The sequence below is a fragment of the Chinchilla lanigera genome, unplaced genomic scaffold (genome assembly GCF_000276665.1).
Source record: "Chinchilla lanigera isolate Chin_1 unplaced genomic scaffold, ChiLan1.0 scaffold00039, whole genome shotgun sequence".
Lineage (NCBI taxonomy): Eukaryota > Metazoa > Chordata > Mammalia > Rodentia > Chinchillidae > Chinchilla > Chinchilla lanigera.
This window is the reverse complement of record NW_004955440.1, coordinates 2,736,122-2,758,211: the sequence shown is the minus strand read 5'-3', so window position 1 is coordinate 2,758,211 and position 22,090 is coordinate 2,736,122. Positions and strand designations below refer to the sequence as shown.

At 37.1% G+C, this 22,090-nt stretch overlaps 1 protein-coding gene across 7 annotated transcripts in view; it reads left to right on the top strand.

The window, feature by feature from the left end:
• The window catches only part of Zranb3 (zinc finger, RAN-binding domain containing 3), a 224,819-nt gene that overhangs the window by 149,648 nt on the left and 53,081 nt on the right, over positions 1–22,090 (top strand). For 4 of the 7 annotated variants that reach the window (XM_013517481.1, XM_005390762.2, XM_013517482.1 and 1 more), the window contains one exon: positions 21,817–21,936. In XM_013517481.1, the coding sequence (XP_013372935.1) occupies positions 21,817–21,936 (120 nt within the window). Of the gene's footprint in view, positions 1–28; positions 3,588–5,020; positions 5,108–16,965; positions 17,288–21,816; positions 21,937–22,090 lie in introns of those variants that run through there. The other 3 variants (XM_013517484.1, XM_013517483.1, XM_013517485.1) reach the window with 3 other exon arrangements.

Here is a 22,090-nt window from a genome sequence, read left to right as displayed (position 1 = left end):
TTCCTTGTTAGACCACCATGTGTTTGTCTTCATATAAATTCTTTAATATATTTTAATGTTTTAATTGAGTAAATTACTTATATACTGCAACATATTTTTATTGCTTATTAACATAACTCTTAAGGGGAAAATGCAGATGTATTCAAATACTACTTTAAATATCCATATATTATTTTCAGTATACATGTGTACTTAGATGGAGTAAAATATGTGTGTGTGTTCATCTTTATTACATAAGTATTCAACTTTAAAAAAAGTATTCAACTTGTTAGCAGCTTTTTTGAATGATTTTACTACATGATGACTCTAAATAATCTTTTGTTTTTCCTTTTTCAGTTAAGTCAATCATCTTTCACTGTTATCTAGTGTCCTAATTAGATAGACGTGCCTAGGTTCATCACATGATGTTGCTGCCAGCCTGAGAAGCTTGTAAATACTGATTGTCATCCCTTTTAAATCTGACATATTTTTTTATAGTGTAAATTTTAAAGCACAGATTATTGAGGTATAAGTTACATAAAGGGAAATCTGCCCTTTTAAAATGTGAAGCTGGAAGAAGCCTGACAAATGTATACAGTTAGATAACTCCCACCACAAACAAGCTATGGAAGATTTCTATCACATCAAAAAGGTTCTACCTACATCCTCAGCCTATGAACTATTTATTTATGAACTATTTTATGAACTGTTTTATTTTATTTTACTTTATATGTGGTATAAATCAAGGATAGAAGTTCAAGATTTGTTTGGTTTGATCTGGTTTAACAATTTTTCTTTCTTTTTTTTTTTTAATATGGGTTTTCATTTGTTCTGTGTTGGAAAGACTATGTAACCCTCATTAAATTTCCTTAGCACCTTCATAAAAAATCAGTTGGTTATATACATGTGGGTCTCTTTCTCAAATCTGTTGTTTCATTGTGCTGTATGTCTAGCCTTATGCCGTAGAAGCTTGTTTATTATGGTTTAGATCTACATGTCCCCCACGAACCTCATGAACTTGTAAGTGAGTCTTTTAAAGGTGATTGATTTATGGGGGCGTTATGGCAGACTTGCTGTTAGGAGATGGGGCAGAGGCAGTCTCCTCTCTCCTAGTTTTGAAACCCCGGTCCAGGATCTGCTGCTTCTGAGGCCTGTCATCCCTGAGAAAAACTAGTAGATTTAGCACCATGTCCCTAAACCACTGCCCCTCACTTTTGTTTTAAAACTCTTGTCAAGTCAAGGGGGCATTCTACATAGACAGGAGCTGGAATATCCATATATGTGTTATATGTGTTATCTAAGGGGTGCTGGAAACTAGGCAAACTATTGTAATCTGTTAGAGCTGTCTTTCTACCTGTATGTTAAATCAGCTGTTTTTTTTGAATATTGCTCATGCAGTGTAATAGGGCTAATGATGTCATTTTATATAATTTAAGCTATAAAACCCATTCACTGTAGTAACCTGTGGAGCTGAATAATTGATCTAACTGGCTGCCATGGAACCTCATGGGTGAAGCTATTAGGTGTAGTGCATGTCTCATGGACTTTGCAAGGCAGTACTGTTAACCTATAAGCACCTCCTTACCCCTAGGAGATTTTGCAAAGAATTGCTCTTAAACCCATATGCACTTCTATGGAGTCTTCATGGTAAGTTTCAGTTAACTTTTGCTTCTCTGTTAGTACCTATTAGCCTTAGTAACCCTTATGTCTTACAAAAGCCTTTTGCAGATATTTTTTTTCCTGCTCTCTTCAAAACCTACTGCTTTCTGTGTACTTCCCAGCACACCTAGGCTATGGATGAGAGACGACAGTAGGTGAGGAACAAAAGCTATCTTCCCTAAGGAGGGGATAGGAAACCCTGTTGAAGTTAGGAACCTGAACAGATACAAAGCAGAGATCTGTCACTACTTTTAGATGGTGGAAGAACCTCTTCAGGACCACCCATAGTAACGAGGCAGGGTTTGATTGTGAGTGGGGCCTGTAATGTTCATCTGCAGCAAAATGTCTGCATTATGCTGACTCGGCACCAGGAGACCCACAAATTCCCCTGCTCCCACCATGAACTTCGCACTAAGAAAGCTTGAAGATCAGTCTTCCACCAGGGCAAAAATATATCCCTCAATAATGCCAGCTTATAGGATGCTGAAAGCCAAGAGTTACAAGAGAAACAGAAAAACCATAGCACACAGTATAACAAAGTAAAAGCATCGTATTGCTGGACAGCTTAGAATTTCATGATATACTACATGTAGATGTAATAAAAGAATCTAAACACAACTAATACTAACTATTCACTTAGCCCCTACATCTCTGCACTGTCACCCTGAAAAGAAGCATGCCCAGTTTCAGGTGTAAATATCATTTACTTAGTCTGCACTATTCTTCTACATATAATGTCTGTTGTTCAGTAGAAATTGTGAAATGACCCCAAAAAGCCTAATTCATAGTCAAGAGAAAAAAAGCAATCAGTGAAGCCACATGCAAATAGGATTCAGAATATAAAGCTACTAGAAAAAGACTTTCAAATAGATATAGATAAGGGACTGAGAAAAACAGATAAACAACATTTATGAAAAGATGGAAACTTACTGAAGGTTATGTGAAAAATGTAAAGACAATGAAATAGGAATACTTGACATTAAAAACAGCATCGGAGATTGGGTTAGTCAGCTTCCCGTTGCTGGAACATAATACTTGACACCTGAGACTTGAAGGAGGGTCTTGTCTGGCTCAGAGTTTCAGTCCATGGTCTTCTGGACCCAAGGCAGCAATTTCATGGCAGAAAGTCATGGTGGAGAAAAGCCGCTCTACTTGTGGCATAGAACAAGTAGCAGAGAACAGGGGAAGAGCACCAGAGGAAGGTACCAAGGACCAGGTATGGTCCCCAAGGTCATGCTCTCACAACCCATCCAGGCCCACCCAGATTTACTATCTTCTAGGCATCTTTCAAGACAATTGCATTGACATTCATGGTTAACTGTCACAGAGGTAATAGTGGAAAGACCCTTCCATGTGCCATTTCTGGATTGGAGCCAGGGAATGTCCCTGTGTTCAGTTGTGGGTGTCAGGTGATGAGAAAGTGACTGAGCCACGCCAGGTAGAGGGACACTGTGGAGACGCTAGCTATAAATTTGAGAGGCTTAAGGAACAGGTGAAGTTTGGACTGCATCGGGAACTATTTCAAATTGTAAGAAGAATGACAAGATAGGGTTACATTTACTTTTGTCTGGAAGAATTCTCAAGCATACCTGAGTGTCTGGTATTGTATATGCTTATGTATGCTGTGTAACTGTGGAAAAATAGCTTCAAATTACAGCAAAAAAAACCAAAATAAAACAAAGATAATGGTAGAGATAAAATATAACCATAAAGAATGTCTTAGATATTTATACTAGAGAAATGAAAAGAAAGGTGTACAATATACTTTTACAGAAATTTTTTATGACAGCCAGATATTTGGAAACAAACCAAACATATTTCAAACAAATTGGAGGAAGACTTGTCTACTCTGTATAGAGCACTTCCTTAAGCATGTGTGAAGCCCTGAAAACAACAAAAGAAAATTATAGCATTTTCATACAATGGAACACTCAATAGAAACCATATTGGTAAGTGTAACAAACTGAACAAATCTCAAAATTGTTATAGTGATTGAAAATCATAAATCAATTTAATTTTAGTGTTATTATCAATCTATTGTGGTTAGATAAGAAATGATCATTAGATGCTAAGAATAGACAAGAAAAGCCACATGCAGTGGTGAATACCTTTAACCCCGGTTATTCAAGAGAATAGGTAGGAAGATTACAAGTTTGAGGCCAGCCTGATCAACTTAGTGAGACCCTATCTCAGAGAATAAACAAGAAAGAGTGGGAGAGAGGAAAAAATTGAGGACACAGGAAGTCTTTATGTTACCTTTACAACCTCCTGTGTCTAAAATTATTTTAAAATAATGTCTTTTAGTGTATATATAATAGACTCAATGAAGTAATAACAAAGACAATTCTCAATCCAAAAAGAGGCAGAAAAGAAAGAAAAAGGAACAAAGAACTAGATCAAATTGAACATGATGATAAATTTAAATCCAGTTATATCAATAATTGCATTAAATTTGGATGGTCTAAACCCACCACTTAAAAAACAGAAATATACATTATATAATAACACAAGAAAACTGAAAAAGATATATTAGCATCAGATAATGTAGACTTCAGAACAAAAAAATATTACCAGTGATAAAGAATACTATATTTAGTGTATATATTATATACTTTGTATATAATATATAGCCGGGTATGGTGGCACACACCTGTAATCCCAGCACTTGAGAGGCTGAGGCAGGAGGATCGCCGTGAATTTGAGGCCAACCTTGCCTACATAATGAGTTTGTGGTCAGCCTGAACTGCATAGCGAGACCCTGTCTCAAAAAAAATACAATATATAGTGTGTATATATACACAATATGTAGGTGATAGTCCTAAGTATGTATTTCAAAGAATAAAACTTGAAATTTTGTGAGACAAAATTTATAGAACTAAAACTAGATATCAATAAATACAAAATTATAGGTAGAGATATCAAGATTCTTCCCTAGTTTCACTGCTAAAGTGTATCAAGCGTTTAATGTAAAAATAAACCAGTTCTACAGCATTTTTAGAAGATAGGAAAGAATAGCTCCCAGAATTATGCTGCTACCAAAACCAGACAGAATCGTCATGACAAACCTGCAGATCAGTATCCTTGAATGTGAAAATCTTTCACAAAATAATAGCAAATGGAATGTAAATTCTGTTCTGTAAGATTTGGAACAAGACAAGATAGTCTTTTTTTTTTTTTCCCGGTACCAGGAATCGAACTCACGACGTTGTGCTTGCCAGGCAAGCCCTGTGCCACTAAGTTAAATCCCCAGCCCCGACAAGATAGTCTTTTATCACTGCTGTTTTACATTGTTGTGGAGGTCTTAGCTCTACAATAAGGCTAGAAAAAGAAGTAAAAGACATACAGATTGAAAAACAGTAACTAAAACTGTCCATATTTACAGATAACATTGCGATCTGCACAGAAAATCAAAAAACGCTTCAAGCTACTTGAAGTAATGAATGAATTCATTAAAGTCACAAGATTCATGGTCAGTAAACAGAATCATTTCTTGTTCCATATACTAACAATAAAAAATTGGAAATTGAAATTTAAGACTATAATTTACAATAGCATAAAGAAAAATGCAAGCTAAAGGCTGGGCGTGGTGGTGCACAACTGTAATCCCAGCACTCGGGAGCTGAGGCAGGAGGATTGTTTGAGACCAGCCTGGGCTACAAAGTGAGCTCAAGGCCAGTGTGAACTGCATAGCAAGACCCTGTCTCAAAAAAGACAAAAAAAGGAAAATGCAAGTTAATTTAGGGTAAAGTTAAAATATCTGCACTAAAAACTAAAAAACATTGTTTAGGCAAAGTAAAGCAAACTTAAATGACACGATACATCATGCTTATGAGTCAGAAGATTTAATATTATTACAATGTTAGTATGAATCAGAAGAGTTAATAGTGTTAAGATACCAGTTCTCTCTAGATTAATTTATGTGTCTAACATAATGCTAATCAGAATCTATAATCTTTTGTTATACTTGATAACCTGAATATAAAATGTACATAGCAGTGCAGAGGACTTACAATAGCCAAGCAGTCCACAGTTTTGAGCAAAATTGGAATTCTCAGACTACATAATGTAATTGCTTATATACAGTTATAAAGTCAAAACTTTGTTGTATTGGCATAAAGATAGATATATAGATTAATGAACAAAAAAAAAACAGTCCAGAAATTTGTAATTGCTCTGTCAAGAAAGAAGACAAGATAATTCAGTGGGGGAAATCATAGTCTTTTCAACAAATGGTGCTAGAACAATTGAAAGGATAAAAAAGAGTCTTGACCTTTATTTCCCACCATACATAAAAATTTAACTTAAAATCGGTCATGAACTTAAATATAAAACCTAAACTTTTAAAACTTTTAGTAGCCTATATACATAAAAATATCTCCATCCTGTAGGTAGAGCCATTTTAGCATAGAATAAAAAAGCATTAATTGCCAGACATGGTGCACATGCCTGTAACCCCAGCACTCATGAGGCTGAGGCAGGAGGATCGCCATGAGTTCAAGGCCAGCCTGCACTACATAGTGAGATCCTGTCTCAAAAAACAGAAATTAATTCTAAAGGAAAAAAATGTGATTCAAATTTTTTAAATTATGTTAAAAAAAAAAAAAAAAAGTATGGTGTATGTCAGGCCTGGTGGTGCACACCTGCAGTCCGAGTATTCTGGGAGTCTGAGGCAGGAGGGTCCCAAGTTTGAGCCTCGCCTGGGCAACTTAGATCTATTCTCAAAATAAAATATAAAAATGGGGCCTGGAGATGTAGCTCAGTGTAAAAGCCTTAAATTCATTCCCAAGTACTCCAAAAACAAAAAACAAACAAAAACCTCTATGGTGATAAAAAAAAAAAAAATACACTTATGAAAATGCAAGACAAGTTGGAAGAAGGTATTTACAATATGTTCCCTGTGTTCTATTTTCCTATATCTGATTTTTAGTTTAATCATAAGTTTTGGTTTGATCAGCATTCATTATTTACAGTGTAATGATTATGTAAAACATTTCATCCTTGAGCTATAATTACATTTCTTTTTGTTGACAGCTATTGTTTCTCCTGGAGTTAATAACTATCTTTTTTTTTTTTTTCTTTGCTTGGTTGCTTGCTTTCTTATTTAACTTCTTTGTACTTAATACTGAGTGCAGAATGCTTCCTTAAAGGAAAAGAACCTTACAGATAATTTCTTGTCTGTGGTAGGTAGGAAGCTGCCATTTAATTCCAAGTATCCTTGAGGAATGGAGATGAGGAATGGAGAGTCTTCAAGTTGGAGAAGGTTCTAGAAAATTAACCAGTTATACAGAGGACTGCAGTTGTTTAAATTTTTGCATGAAATTTATATGATACCTAGAAATTTTCAAAGACAAGTAAAAAATGATAAGATAAAAATTGTATTGAAGATAAAAATTGTTTGGTTTTTGTTTTAGACAAGCTCTTCCTTTATAGTTCAGACTGGTCATGAACTCCCTTGTAGCCCAGGTTGACCTCAAACCTGCAGTAATCCTCCTGCCTCAGCCTCCTAAGTGCTGGGATTACAGGGATGTGCCACCACATCCAACTAGTAGATAGAAATTGTATTGAAGATAAAAAAATTGTATTATGTTCTATTGCTGTGGATGTTACAAAGATGGAACATTGGTCATAAAAGGCTGTACAAGGCTGATCTCTTCCACATAGTTGCCTGGAGGTTTTAGTCATTTTTTTCATTCCATCCTAGTATTCTCTGTCTTCAACCTCCTGTGTAAATTGGAGCTGTGTGTTTCTATTCCTAGGCTACAGCCAGAAATAATTAGTTCCTGGCATTACCAAACTGGAAATCTTCATACACTTTCCCCAAATTTTACTGCAATCCAGCAGTTAAGAGTCCAGTTTTACTGCAATCCAGCAGAGTCCATAGTTAGTCTCTGTTCTAGGCAGAGTTAATGCCTATAAATAATATAGTTTACCTATGCTATATATTAAATAGGCTTTGCAGGAGCTAACTGGTTATAGGCTGCATTTAATACCATTTGTGTTAGAACATGTGTTTCTGAGTTCTCCCAAAACAGTTTGTAAATGAAGTTGAAATACCACATATTATAATCTGGTTACTGTATTGTACCGTGTGCACGCTAGTGTTGAGGCTTCTTTCTCTTTGACTAATTTCCTGATTATCTCAGTTGATATTTATTGAATTCCTATTATGTGGCAAGGTGCTAGAGAGGCAGGGTAAAAATAGCAGTGTCTATCTCTAGAGGAACTTGCAACCTTTTATGAGATTGCAGTGAAGTAAATATTCAACTAGAGTACATGTTATACTTCAAAAAGGAGAATGCTATGGAAGCATGGTGGAAAATATACACAGGAAAAGCACCCCAAGGACTGAACAAGTAAGGTGTAGGCCGGTAGCTGAAGACAGAGGAAGCAATCTAGGAAGGGAGTGAGGTTGGTGGAATATAATGCAGGCATATGAAAGTGTTTGTGCAAGGGGCTGGGGATTTAGCTCAGTGGCAAAAGCACCTGCCTGGCAAGCGCAAGGTCATGAGTTCGGTTCCCGGTACCGGAGAAAAACCAAAAAAAAAAACAAAAAAAAACTTAACATGAAAGTGTTTGTGCAAGCTCATGGAGATTAGCTGGAAATGACATATTTGGGGGACCAAAAGGAGGTCACCAGAGTTGCAGCATAGTATTAGGGAGAAATTCTGAGGCTAGGTCAGAGATCAGTGAGAGCAGTAAGATCAGTGAGAGCACATAAAGGTCAGAGTTCATAGTTTGTAACTTATTCTAAGGGGTCTTATCAATTAGATATAGTGGAGTGGACTAAAATGATCAGATTTGTGCTTTAGAAGAATAACTATAGCTGTGTGGGAAAAGGATAGGAAAGAACAAATCTATGGGAAGAGAATCCATTGGAGATAACATCACTTTTAATGCAGTTTAATGACATTGGTGATCTAAGACAACCAAGTGGATGTACCACAATTTAACTGGAAAGAAAGGAGTAATTCAAGAAGTATTAGGATGGTACAGTTCACCTGAGGGGTAGCACACACATGTCATCCTAGCACTTGGGAGGCTGAGGCAGAAGGATTGCCAAAAGTTTGAGGCCAGCCTCTGCTACATGGTGAGATCCTGTCTCAACAACAAAACAAGAAGACATCATCAGTAGATACTGATAATTGACTGAGTATGAAGTGGGGGTGGAATTTAGAGGTTTTGCCAGGTCAACAGGGTTGATATTTGCGCCATTCACTGAGAAAGTGGGGAAAAAAAAAAAAAGATAGATTTTGTGCCCAGACCCCCATTCAGTGTGATCTGTGTCAAACCCAGCAAGGCTTACACAGATAGTAGAAGGTTTCTTTGTACTCAACAGTATCATTTTAGAAATACTTTTCTTTTCATGGAACCATTTGAATGATTCTGTTGTGAAATTTAAAGATAATTTAAAACTAACTAATGATAGTTTGTCTTAAGTTTTGAAAATCCTTTTAACAGTAGGGAGAAACAGTATAGAAGATGAGTTTTTCAAGTCAATATATTTGTATAAGTATTCAGGTGCTCACTTGTAAGATTGCTGTTTTAAGGGCATACATAATGCTTAATTGTTCCCTATACTAAATCATTTATTCGTTATTTATGGTATTTAATGTAGCAAGCCTTTAACAGCATGATAAATATATTAAATTCCTATGTAAAGTGTAAAATCTTACTTTTGTCAAATCTGTGGAAGAAGTGACTATCTCTGTATTCTTTTATGTGTAGATCATTTTAACACTGATCACTCAGTGTGGCTAGACAGCATTGGGGCTAGAAAGGACCTCTGGTAGTTATCTTCCACCTTCCTTTGTTCTAGGCAGAGTTAATGCCTTAGACTTGCAGACAAATGGATCTCCCGTCTATACTAATTTTATAGGTATTCACCGTAGAAGGCTTCTTTCTGTGCTATAATCTTTCTTTTCCTGGTAACCTACAGCATCTTCTTAGTAGATCTAAAGATAGGAGCTGTACTTCAGATTCGTTTATGCCAGCAATCATACTGATAAGATAAACTTCAATATATACAGTGTTAAGCTATAAAATTATGGTATTAGTATATTCAGTGATGGCAAACCTTTCAGAGACCAAATGCCCAAACTGCAACCCCAAACCCAGTTATTTATTTTTGTTTTTGGTTTTTCTTTGGTACCGGGAATCGAACTCACGACCTTGCACTTGCCAGGCAGGCGCTGTGCTGCTGAGCTAAATCCCCAGCCCCTCCAGTTATTTATTTTAAAGTGCCAGCACTGCCCCATGTGTGCTGTAGTCCAGTGCTCAGCTGCTGGGACGACGCTGGGGCAACTTGGCTCATGTTCCAGCAGAGCCCTTGTGTGTCTGCTGTGACATGTGCGCCATAGGTTCGCCACCACTGACCCGTGTCATCCCTGTGCCTTGTAAACGTTTATGCTGGTCTACCTTTTGAGGTACTTTTAACCCCTAGAATGACAGAATTATGTTTAAGTGTGTTATTATTATCTCCTTAGTGTTGTTATTGTTGATTTCTTTTTCAAATATTTCCTCATACAATAATATAACAGTAATAAGCAGTAAATACTAATGATGAATAATAAGCTAATGATGAAAAGTAAATAAACCTAAAATAATCATTGTTAATGTTAGAAAATCAATTAGTGAAGAATGTTAGATACTTAGAAGAATTACTTTTTTCTTATTACTGTGTATTATTTGTGGAGAGTCCTGTGGATGAAAATGAACAGATTCTTCAGATTTAGGATTAGCATAATATACTCCTAGGAAAAACAGATTTCTAAGTGGTATGTTTGGTTTAGCCTATTCTCAGTTATTTTTGAGCACATTCCAGCATCTCATTTTTAGATAAAACCATTTTAGGAGAAATGCCAGCTTTTTATGAAAATTATTAAAACCGACCCATAATTTAAGATTTCCTGTTACTTTGGGGATGGTAGCATTCCTCAGTGCCTTAAAAAACTTTGCAGAAGGCAAATTACTTTTAAACATGTTCCCATTATGCACCAAGTGTGTTTTCTCTCTAATTGCCTTCGCAGCTTAACACAGGTGGAATCCTATTTATAAAATGTAGTAAAGTATAATGAGGCCACTGCAGTATTCCTGGCTGCATTGGGCCTGGGGTGATGTGAGGCTGAAGAGCCGCTTTTCCTGTGCCTGGTCTGTGGTTGAGGAGTCTGGCTGTGAGCCAAGGCAAGCCTCCTTCTGTTCATTAGGAGAAGGTCAGCATAATAATATAGGCAAAAGAATAATATTTAGAGGAGGGAAGGAGTATGCTAACTGCATGGCCTTGTGGAATGGGATTATTAAAAGTAGGGAAGCATTCACTTGAGAAGGAAGAGTAGTGTAAGGTTTTTAAGGTGGCAGAATGGATAGGGTTGGAATTACAGGGGGAGGGATTTGCCTTAAAAGCAGTGTATCTCAGTGCAAAAGAAAATGAAACCAGGATGAATGAAAGTGATATAAGGGAAAGAAACTCCCAACCTGAAAGATATCTGGGAGGAGTTCGTGTGCTCTAAAATTGAAGAATGAATTTTAGGAACAACAGAGGTCACGAGCAGAACATTTTTATTGAGGGAGAGAAAGCTTCTGTCTGAGAGAGGGACAGAAGGGGTCCCAGAGTGGGTTGTCAGGAACCTGTCTTTGTTAGAGACTTTCATAGAGCAAAACACGAGATGAGGCGGGTCCAAGGTGGGGAAAAATGGGGAAATCATGAGGTCGGACAAAACTATGTCAGCCAATAAGTTTACAAGTATAATTGTTCAGGGAAAATTGATTAAATCAGGATCAATTGGGGAAGTATAGCAAGTGGGCGTGAATACAGAACAGGGGCCTCTCTGCAGGGGGTTGAGTTAGTGACTGTTCCTGGCTTTTTCAAGGTGACTGATACCTATTTAGAATATCAATCCCTGATGTCCATTCCTTGCGTTTGCTTTATCCTTAGTCTTGAGGTGCGGCCCACAGCGGGAGTGCCTGTCTCTCCCCCAGCTGGCAAGGTATCTTGTCTTCAGTACTGGCTCCTTCCAGGGCCCAGCCCTGTCTGACTGCCTATAACATTTCTAATATTTCTATCTACTCAGTTTCCCACAACAAGTAAGGTATTCTTAGATGATGATTCTGCTTTCTATAGGCAATAGGCAGCTTAAGAGCCAGAAGTTACTGGTCTTCGTTTGAAGAAAATGGAAAAGGTTGAAATTGTTTGTGCAGTTTACTGGAGAAATATGTTGGTAATAAGAGCTAACATGCTTGAAGTATTTCCTATGTGCCAACCACTATTCCAAGCACATTTCTTACATGGCCTCATTTAACTGTTACCACAGCCCTGTAATGTGTAGGTACTTTAATCTCCTTTTATAGCTGGAGAAACGAAAGCACAGAGATTAAGTGACTTGCTCAGCATCACTCAAATTACGTGTAATGGTGTAGCCAAGATTTGAATCCAAACAGTCTGCCTCAGGAGTCCTAACATTCCACAAACATAGCTGAATAAATTTAATACTTGTTAATGATCATAAATTAAGGTGATACCTGTTTTCCTTATTAGTGATTTTTTAGCATTCACTTATAGGCATGGAAAAGACTTAAAAGTCTGTACATATACATGATTCACTTCCCCATTTGATCCCAACTTAATCAATTTTACTTGAGCAGTTGTACTCGTAATCTTATTGGTTGACCATAGTTTTGTCCCACCTCATGCCCACCTTATGACTTCCCATTTTTCCCCACCTTGGACCCACCTCACCCCGTGCTTTTGCTCTATATAACCCCTAGAAAAGGCAGGATCCATGCTGGATATGTAGCTCAGTGGCACAGCTCCTGCCTGGCAAGCATGAGGTCTTCGATTTCTGGTACCAAAAAAAAAAAAAAAGAAAAGAAAAGGCAGGTTCCTTGGCAACACCCTTCTGTCCCTCTCTTGGACACAAGCTTTCTTCCCCCAATACATATATTCTGCTCTTAACCTGTGTTATTCCTAAAATTCATTCTAAGATTTTAGAGAACACAAACTCATACCAGATATCTAGCAGGTTGAGAATTTCTTTCCCCTATATCAGAATTTAGAAAGAAATCAAGATTTTTTAAAAAGTAAATTTAGTTTTAAGAGAATTGGATATTTTTATCAATGACTTTAATGATCAAACTTCTATGAAATCAACTGTCATGAAAAAAATTTTAATTCCATATACTATAGGTTGTACTTCTACTTCTGTCAAAATTTGTAAATCCAATGGAGTTCTGTCATTCATGGGAATGTTCTCACTGATCTGTCCATATAGGCAGATACATAGATAAATAGGATAAGATTTGATTCAATTCATTTGAATGATTGGTTTCTATAACTTGCGTTAGAAGTTTTATTGAAAAGTTTAGGCTATGTAAAATTGTAAAATGTTACTGCTGAAGATGTTAAATTGAAGTTACAACTTCCCAAGTTGCTTACTTCTTGTGTACTTCTCAATAGGTTGCTTGTAGAACTTAGTATCATAAGATTAAATTTATTAGGAATATTAAATGTTCATTTATAGATATATTCATAAGAAAGTAAACATGCTTTTGGTATAGGCTGAAATAAGAAATGTGACTCACTCATTTTAAAATAAGTATGCAGCTACCAGGCATGGTGGTGCACACCTGTAATCCCAGCGCTCAGGAAGCTGAGGCAGGAGGATCATTGCAAGTTCGAGACCAGCCTGGGCTACCAAGTGACCTCAAGGCCAACCTGAACTGCATAGGGAGGCCCTGTCTCAATAAGACAAATAAATGAACGAACAAATGAATGAAGTATGCCGATTTGCAGACTCCTATCCTGAAAAAAGAATTTTAAGGACACATCAGTAAAAACAGACATGAGAAAAATGTATTTATTATAAGAAAATATAGGACACACTCAAGAGCAGAGTGCAGGTGCTCAAAAAGTGGGACACACTATAGTTGGTAACTGAAGATGTTTTGTTTTGGTTTGTTTCTGGTTTTTTGAAACAGGGTCTACCTACATAGTCTAGGTTGGCCTCAAGCTCACTATGTAGCCCCCTTGAACTCACAGTGATCCTCCTGCCTCAGCTTTCCAAGCTTTGGGATTGCAGGTGTATACCACCACGTCTGGTGGGAACTGGAGATCTTTTATATGTTTTGAGAGGTGGAAATCTGTGGAATTCAATAATCTATAGATTGAGTCTCAGTCTTAGTTTTAGAGGGTGGGAGAGGACTGCCTACCCTTAGCGAACTATTCCTATGGGAATGCCAAAAGGTTGGTCCATTCAAGGAGAAAGAGAGCTACTGGTGAGTAAAAGGAATAAGCAGATCCATTTGCAGTTGAAAGGGAGTGGCCCAGATTTTGCGTTTTAGGAGAAAGGAAAAAAGTAAATAAACCTGGCTTGTGTTCTAAAGCTGCAGTTTTTCTTTAAAGTACAATTTTTTAAATTTTTATTTCTTTGTCTCCTTTCTACCTAACTTTATTTCTTCTATCCTACTGGTGTCAGGTAGCCTGCTTCTAAAAGTGTCTCACCAACTAAACTACCAGGTTCTGGGTTGCTTGCCTCTCCCTCTGGAGTTAAGAGTCCAGGTTCTCCTTGATTTGAGCAAAAAATTGAACAAAACAAGCCAAAAACAGTGAGGACTGTTCTTTGAGAAAGTAAAAGTAAAGAGTGAGGGAGAAACTGGCTCTGCAGAGCAAGCTTGGGCCAAGTAAAGAGAAAAAAGAGGATAAAAGCAAAAATAATAGTTCACACTGCATCCAGGAAATGGCGTGGGCTATCAAGGAAAGTTACAATAGCGAGCTCTTCTTGGCATCATGTAGGGGTCCAGAGAGGCAGTGCTTAGATCTCAGCCTCAGGCTGATGTCAGTTCTAGGCCATCCTACTGGAAATTGCTCCAGTTCTGGGGAGAAGTCCACCTGCAGGACTTTGAAAACTGTTCTCCCCATGTGTCAGGGATCTTGCAATTAACAGGTCTTGTCCACTACCACAGCCAGTTTTGCCACGCCCTAATCTCCTATCCCACTACCTCACTTTGAGATAGGAAAATAACACCTCTGATAGTATAGCTGAACCCTCTTTTGAACTGAAATTATTATTTTCTTTCTTTTTTTATTGAGACAGGGTCTCACTGTGCAGTTCAGGCTGGCCTTAAACTCACTTTGTAGCCCAGGCTGGCCTCCAACTCACAACGATCCTCCTGCATCAGCCTCCTGAGTGCTGGGATTATAGGCACGTGGCACCACGCCCAGCTACATGAAACTGTTATTTTGTATGGGGAAATTTTAGTATGGGGCTCAAAAAATGTCCAAAGCTCTTTCATTATATTATAGAACTACTCCTCCCCTAAAGTCTGTCTTCTAACAGATTTGAAACTATTTACTTCCAGATTTTATATTTTTGCTTTTTGTTTTGTTATTTTTTACCAGAATTGAAAACAGTTTTTCAGTTACTATAATAGTTTACAATTTAAGAACTACGAGCAAAGGATATGGGATAGTGGACTTCAGAGGCCTAGCTCAGGGGGCAGAATTGAGTAAGCAATCCCTATTCTTTACTTAGTATTCCTTTCTTCTTTAAAATAATTTTAAAGGATAAAAGATAAATTAACTATGAACTGATCTTAACTGAGAGGGTGGATAACAGCTAAGAGGATTTCTTTTTCCAGTAATAAAAGGTAAAATTAAACTGGGCATGGTGGTACGTGCCTGTAATCCCAGAGCTTGGGAGACTGAGGCAGGAGGATTGCCACAAATTTGAGGCCAGTCTGGGCTACATAAGTGAGTTCAAGGCCAGTCTGCACTACATAGCAAGACCTTGTCTCAAAATAAGTAAGTAAATAAATAAATGAAATTAATTGTGGTAATGGTTAGAAGAACTCTGAATATACTGAAAGTCATTGAATTGTTCACTCTAAAGGGTGAATTTTATGGTAAGTGAATTATAGCTCAATAAAGCTTTCTTTTTTTTTTTTTTTTTTCCAAATAAAAAGACACACAGCCCAGATTCTTCTGGCTTTCTTCTCTGGCTGCCTCAGCTCACTGCTTCCTCCCATTGTGGCTCTAAAATGATTGCTGTAGTTCCAAGAGATCAGATTTCAAGTGCCAGCCATATAGTCCGAAGAAAGGAATAGTGTCCCTAGGCGTCAAGTTGTCAGTATGTGTTTTGAAGACCCCAGAAGTCTTCCCAGGAGTCTCAGAATCACTTGCAGGGGAAATGGAGAGTCTAGCATAGACCATTCACAGGTCAGCTCTGGTTAAGGTCTTAAAGAGATTCCCTTAAAGTTGGTGGCCACCGGTATCTGAACAAAACTGCCATCTATTCCTGGGTCTGAGGACTTCAAACCTTTAGGGGAAGATTTTTTTGTGCCCAGCTTCTCTTAGTTGAAAGTTATTGCTGTTAAAGGAAAAATTATTCTGACACTTAGTAAGAAAAAACTTCATGCAGGAGTTTGCACTAAGGGTTGCTTCTGTTGTAATAGGAGAGAAAAATTGAGTTCAATTTCAAATACAACAAGGGCAAGCAGGGATTTATATAGCAAACGAGTAGGTTAAAGAAGTTGCTAAATGGAAAATTATAGAAAGGGCATGCTGAGGGTAGGGGGATACTTGCAGAACTGACCTAACAAAGATTCTTGCTAAAGGCAGGCACAGGACGTACACATCAAAAGTGAGGAAAGAGGGCTGGGGATGTAGCTCAATGGCACAAGCACCTGCCTAGCAAGTGCAAGATCCTGGGTTCAATTCCCAGTATCAAAAAAGAAAAGTCAGGAAAGAGGAATTTGATCAGATATGAAGAGTGGTTACAACCTTTCTTCTTTGCTTTGCACTTTCTTTGCTTTGCACTTCCTATTAGCGATATTATCAGAGCAACAACCACAAAACCTAAACAGTGGGCCAGGGATATAGCTCAGTAGCATAAGCGCCTGCCTGACAAGTGCAAGGTCCTGAGTTTGATTCCAGGTACCAAAATAAATAAATAAATAAATAAACAAGCATAACAAAGATGCTGATCATTCTCAACACCTGCTGTTCCATACACTAAGCACTTAAGATAATTTGCAAACAAATTCCTATTCAGATCACTTAAAACCTGACAATGCAGTGACATTTATTTATTAAAATAGAGTCATGATAATTAAAGATGCATGTAGACGGCGTGGTGGCGCATGCCTATAATCCTAGCACTCTGGAGGAGGATGGCCTGGCATTCAAGGCCAGCCTGAAGTACATAGTGAAACCCTGTCTTAAAAAAAAAAAATGCACGTACAGTACATTTTAAAATGCAAACCTATGCCATCTCTAACTGAAGAAATTAAGAAAATCCTAAAAGTTCATTTGACCTATAGATACTTTTGTACTCCAGACATTTTCTCCTAGGAATCACAGTATATTACAAATGACGCTTAAGTTGCTCAGTGAGTACCAAGAGACTGCGTAGCCAGTTATACAATACAGTGTTACCATGTGATTGTCACTACAGTGTACGCCTTTCTGAACCAGTGACTGGAAGGAATGAGGAGCAGGGAGCCTGGGCTTTGGCATCAGCAACTCTGGCCGTGATTGGGAAATGATGATACCACTGGAGAGGACTCTGGCAGAAAGAAAGAGCTCACTTGGAAAGAGGAGGAAGAGTGCATCTGATACCAGGGGGACAGTGCTCAAATAGTCTGTAAACCAGACTAGAAAGTAATGAGTGTACCTTAAAAATATTCTTACTTGACATGTGCTTTTTGAAAGGCTTATTACAGTAAATATAGCTCTTTAGGCAAACATGCACTTTCTTAAAGTGGTTCAGTTGCCATGGCAACATACCTGGAATTTATAGCTCTTGTTTGAGAGGGCTTCCATTTCTACTTTATGAGGCAGAGATCCAAGGCTAAAGTTCTTAACAGCTTCCAGTCTCATTGTATGACGAACTTCTGTTCTGTAGAAAATTTAGACATGCAAAATGCAGCTTGGAGAATTAATCTTATGACTTTACAGTCATAAACATGAATTTTAAATTGGTGTTTTTCAATTTTGAAATGCTGTCATTTAAAAAAATTATTACCAAAACCGCATAGTATAGTTTAACCACCAGAAACAGCCATTCTAAAAAACAACAGTCTCCCACCCTTAGTCCCCAGTAGCAGCCGCTTTTTATGCTTTTGACAGGCTCTATTTTTAGTATTTTTTCCAAATCCTTTAACAGTGCTTAGAAGGCTTCTTGGTTTGCATTACTGCTTACTTTGTAATCTTAGCTGTCATCATTTGATTCCTCAGTATGTAAGATAAAATTTTAGCTCTTTCCCTCTGTTCCCTATCTTTGCATGCATACCTTTCCTCTGTTCCACCCTTCCATCAAACTTACACAGTTTTACTAATTTTATAGAAACATACTAATTTTGGCTTGACCCACATTTATTTGTATATTAATAGTACTATGTATAAAATATTCACAAGCAAACTGTGACATATTATGGATTATTTTTTTACTATATTATATGTCAGTATATTGTGTAATCCTTAATTCAGGATACACATATCCAGCTTCACAAATTCTTGTCATTTCTTTCAGATAAAAACACTTAAAATCCTTTCTTATAGCATATATATGTATGTATATATATATTTTTAAATCTTTTTGAGACTGGGTCTCACTATGCAGTTCAGGCTGGTCTTGAACTCACTTTGTAGCCCAGGCTGGCCTCGAACTTGCAACAATCCTCCTGCCTCAGCCTCCCGAGTGCTGGGATTACAGGCGTGCACCACCATGTCCGGCTTGTATATTCTTTTCATTACCTGTAGTCACCTTACTGTGCAATAGTAGCATACCAGAATGTTTTATTTCTAACTGTACCTTAGTAACCCTGATCATGTTTTCTTTCTTCCACAGCGCATTTTCTTTTAAGTTAGTAAGTGTTCAGAAGCAGCAGCTACTTGAGAATGTGCTGCTGCTGCTCCCCCTCCTGCTTCTCCTGCTTCTCTTCCTTCCCCTGCCCCTTACTCTTTTTTTCCTTCTTCCTAGAAAGAGAATAACTGGGTCAAGTGGAGTTTCTATTTTTAGTTTTTTGAGGACTCTCCTTGCTGATTTCCACAGTAATTGTACTAGTTTATATTCCCAGCAACAGAGCAGAAGGTTTCCTTTTCTTCTGCATCTTCACTAGCATTTGTTATTATTTATTTTGGATATCAAAACCTTAGAAACTGTTTTCTCTAAGAAATGCCTGATCTTGTTGAGAAATCCAATGCAATTCAAATTTTTCATTTCATTTTGATTCTATGAAGTGTTTCTTTTTCTCCTTGGACGCTTATGGAATCATTTCTTTGTCCCCAGTGTGCTGAAATCTTATAATGAGCTTTCCTATGAGTCTGTTTTCATTCATTGTGAAAGCTGTTCAGAAGATTTTTCTCCATTTTCCACTATAGATATTAAGTCCAGTGAAATGTATTTTTTCTTTATTTTTTGCTTCTGTTTTTTCTGGGTTGTTTTCTTGAACTGTTACTGTTTATGTATTCCTCTTCTAGGTTGGCCCTCTGATCTTTTCAATTTAAGTTTCTTGTTACGTTTTAGGTGTATATAATGATAACATTCATCATAGGGAATTTGTACCTGTACCTGATATAATTTGGTTCTTTCTCCCATTCCGTTACCCTCCCTTCCACCCTTCTTTCCCTCTGTATTTATAAAGCTTTGTTTCCATTTTTTCCTTTTCTCATTTTTTTCCTTTTTCTTCCTTCCTTCCCTCTATCACCTCCTTAGCTCCCCTCCCTAGTTGTCTAATTTTTATATTTTATATTTTATTTATTTTTTATCTACTTTTTTGGATATTTTGTTAGCTTAATGACCAGCACATTTTAAATTTCTACTACTTTATTCTCGATTTCTGAGAGTACAGCTTTTCACTGGCTGCCCCTTTTTATAGCATCCTTTTTTTGTTTTGTAAGTAGTCTCCTCTAATTTTCTTTTCTCTGCATAGTTGATATGTTCATATAGGTTGCTCCTACAAATGTTTGGTGATCCTTGAATGTTTTCTTATATTTGCCAAAAGCAACTGTAGACTGACTGGGAAATCCTCTGCATAGATGTGGCTTATACACTAGGCTCAATAAAAAGTGATTTGGAAAAAAGAAAAGTGATTAGATTTGCATATTTTTATATCTGTGTCTTTAGGGGTATATTTCTCTTTAGCTGGTTAGATTCCCCAAAATAGCATGATATGACTTTGATTCTCTCCTGCTTACAGGGCATAAGTCTATTTGTTTTGGAACATAAGGATGTAAAGAATGCTAAGAAAGAAGAGTAGTGGTAATACTGTATATACACCTTTTTTTTGTGGCAGTGATGGATATCAAACCCAGGATGTTTCATGCTTGCAAGTGCTCCATCACTGAGCTATCCCTATTGCCTTGGCATATATTCTGTAACCTTTATTTAATCTCTGATTTTTGCAAAATGTATCTGCTTCTTAGTCTCCGTTTTGTGATGTTATAACAATACCTGAGACTTGATAATTTATAAGCAGTAAAAGTTTATGTGGCTTACAGATCTGGATACTGGAAAGTCTAATATCAAGGTGCCCCAGCATCTGATGAGGGCTTTTGTGATGCATTAAACCATGGAAAAAAAGAAGAAAGATAACTCGAAAGAGCAAGAGATTGAATTTGCATCTTCAAGCCCTTTAATAACTGGCATTAATCCATTTCTGAGGGTAGACACCTCATAATCTAAGCACCTCCCATTCTCCCAGCACTTACATTGAATTTCAAGCTATGCTTTTAGAAGAACACATCCAAACAGTAGCACTCGTAATCAATATGGGATTCGATTTATCCAAGTAAATTGTTCTCCTTCTGCTAAAGAATAAATCTCTAGTTTTTGGCCAGAACAGTTAGGGTAGGCATCAATGATACAGAATCCATAGAAAGAGGATATAGAGCAGTGTTACACATCATCCACTACTTCCACATTCTTTCAGCAAGTCCTCTGTTCTCATCACATTTCCACCTCTGTTCCAGAGGTGCCAATTCCTGGGCCTTTTAGTTGATTGGAATATAAACTAGATGCCTCTCTACTTTCCATATTGCCTATCTTACTGACCATCTGACAGACTGGTTAATCACTTACTAAACAGCATCTACTTAGCTTCCAAACCCTTGTTGCTATTGACCTTTCTGCAGTTTTTTGTCCCTGTACAGTTTGCTATTATTTAAGCATAGCATTGAGCGGGAATGGAGATTAAATGTGTTCAACTTGCCGTCTTTACCCAGAATGTTTAAAGAACTAGTTCTTGCAGTTAAGCAATACTATATTCATGTTTTAAGTTTAATTCGTGCTCTGCACTTTAAATTTAATCCCAGTTTAACTCATCTCATTGTGATTCCTCACCTTCAGTAGATAACTTGGCCGCAAGTTAACTGGAAGAGCCTGTTCAGTCTGAACCTGCTTGATTGTGTTTGCTGTATCCCTTACATGTCTCCATATCTCACCCTTTTCTCAGACCTCCCTCTTGTATTTTTGATCCTGTCATTCCAGGCTCTTCTAGAACTTTCTTCATCGCAGAGATAAACTATATACCCTTATTTTCTGTTTCTCCTAGTCTATCTACTTTTTAACTGCTTGTTTGTAAGCTTACCTGTGCTTCATAAGTTAAAAATGAACTAACCAACTTTCCCTAAACCTTAATCTTCAATCAGACTTAATATTTTGGACTCTTTCCTTAACAAATAAAACATGCTACTCATCTGATTTTTTTCTTTTCATTTTTTTCGTCTAGTCTGGCTGGTCTTCTATATATTTTAAAAAATCATCTTCTAAACAAAACTACTAACCCCGTCTTGATCATACACTGCTTGTTGACCCTTCCTTTCTTGTTTGTTTGTTTGTTTATTTCGTACTAGGAGTCAAACTCAGGACCTTGGGCTTGCCAGGCAGGCACTTGTGCTGCTGAGCTATATCTCCAGCTGACCCTTCTTTTTTTGACTTATGTTTCTTTCTTCTAAATCTTGTTTTGGTTTGCTCAGCCTCCTTATCCCTCTTTTTTCTGCTTGTCCCTTATGTACAGGTTTGTACTTCTTCAGGCTGCTAGACAAGAAAAGGGATCAAATTTTATAGGCCTACTGATATTCAAAGAGACAACTGATTTTGGAGGCATTTTTCTTGCCTTATTAAAAGTGACATGATTTTTTAATAAAAATTTTTATGACATTAATAAAGTTTAACTTTTAATATTTAGGCAGGTGCAGTAAAGGATTATATTAAGATGATGCTGCAGAATGACTCACTTAAATTTCTGGTGTTTGCTCACCACTTAAGCATGCTCCAAGCTTGCACAGAAGCAGTAATTGAAAACAAGGTATGTTGGCATTTTCCTATGAAATAAGTTTTAGAATGCAGATGTTTACTGTTCTAAACATGACTTGTAACTTCATAATTTAGACATGTTTTTGTCTTCTTTAGGTGATGTTTTGTTATTTTATAACTTATTAAATATTTTTCATGTAAATTAT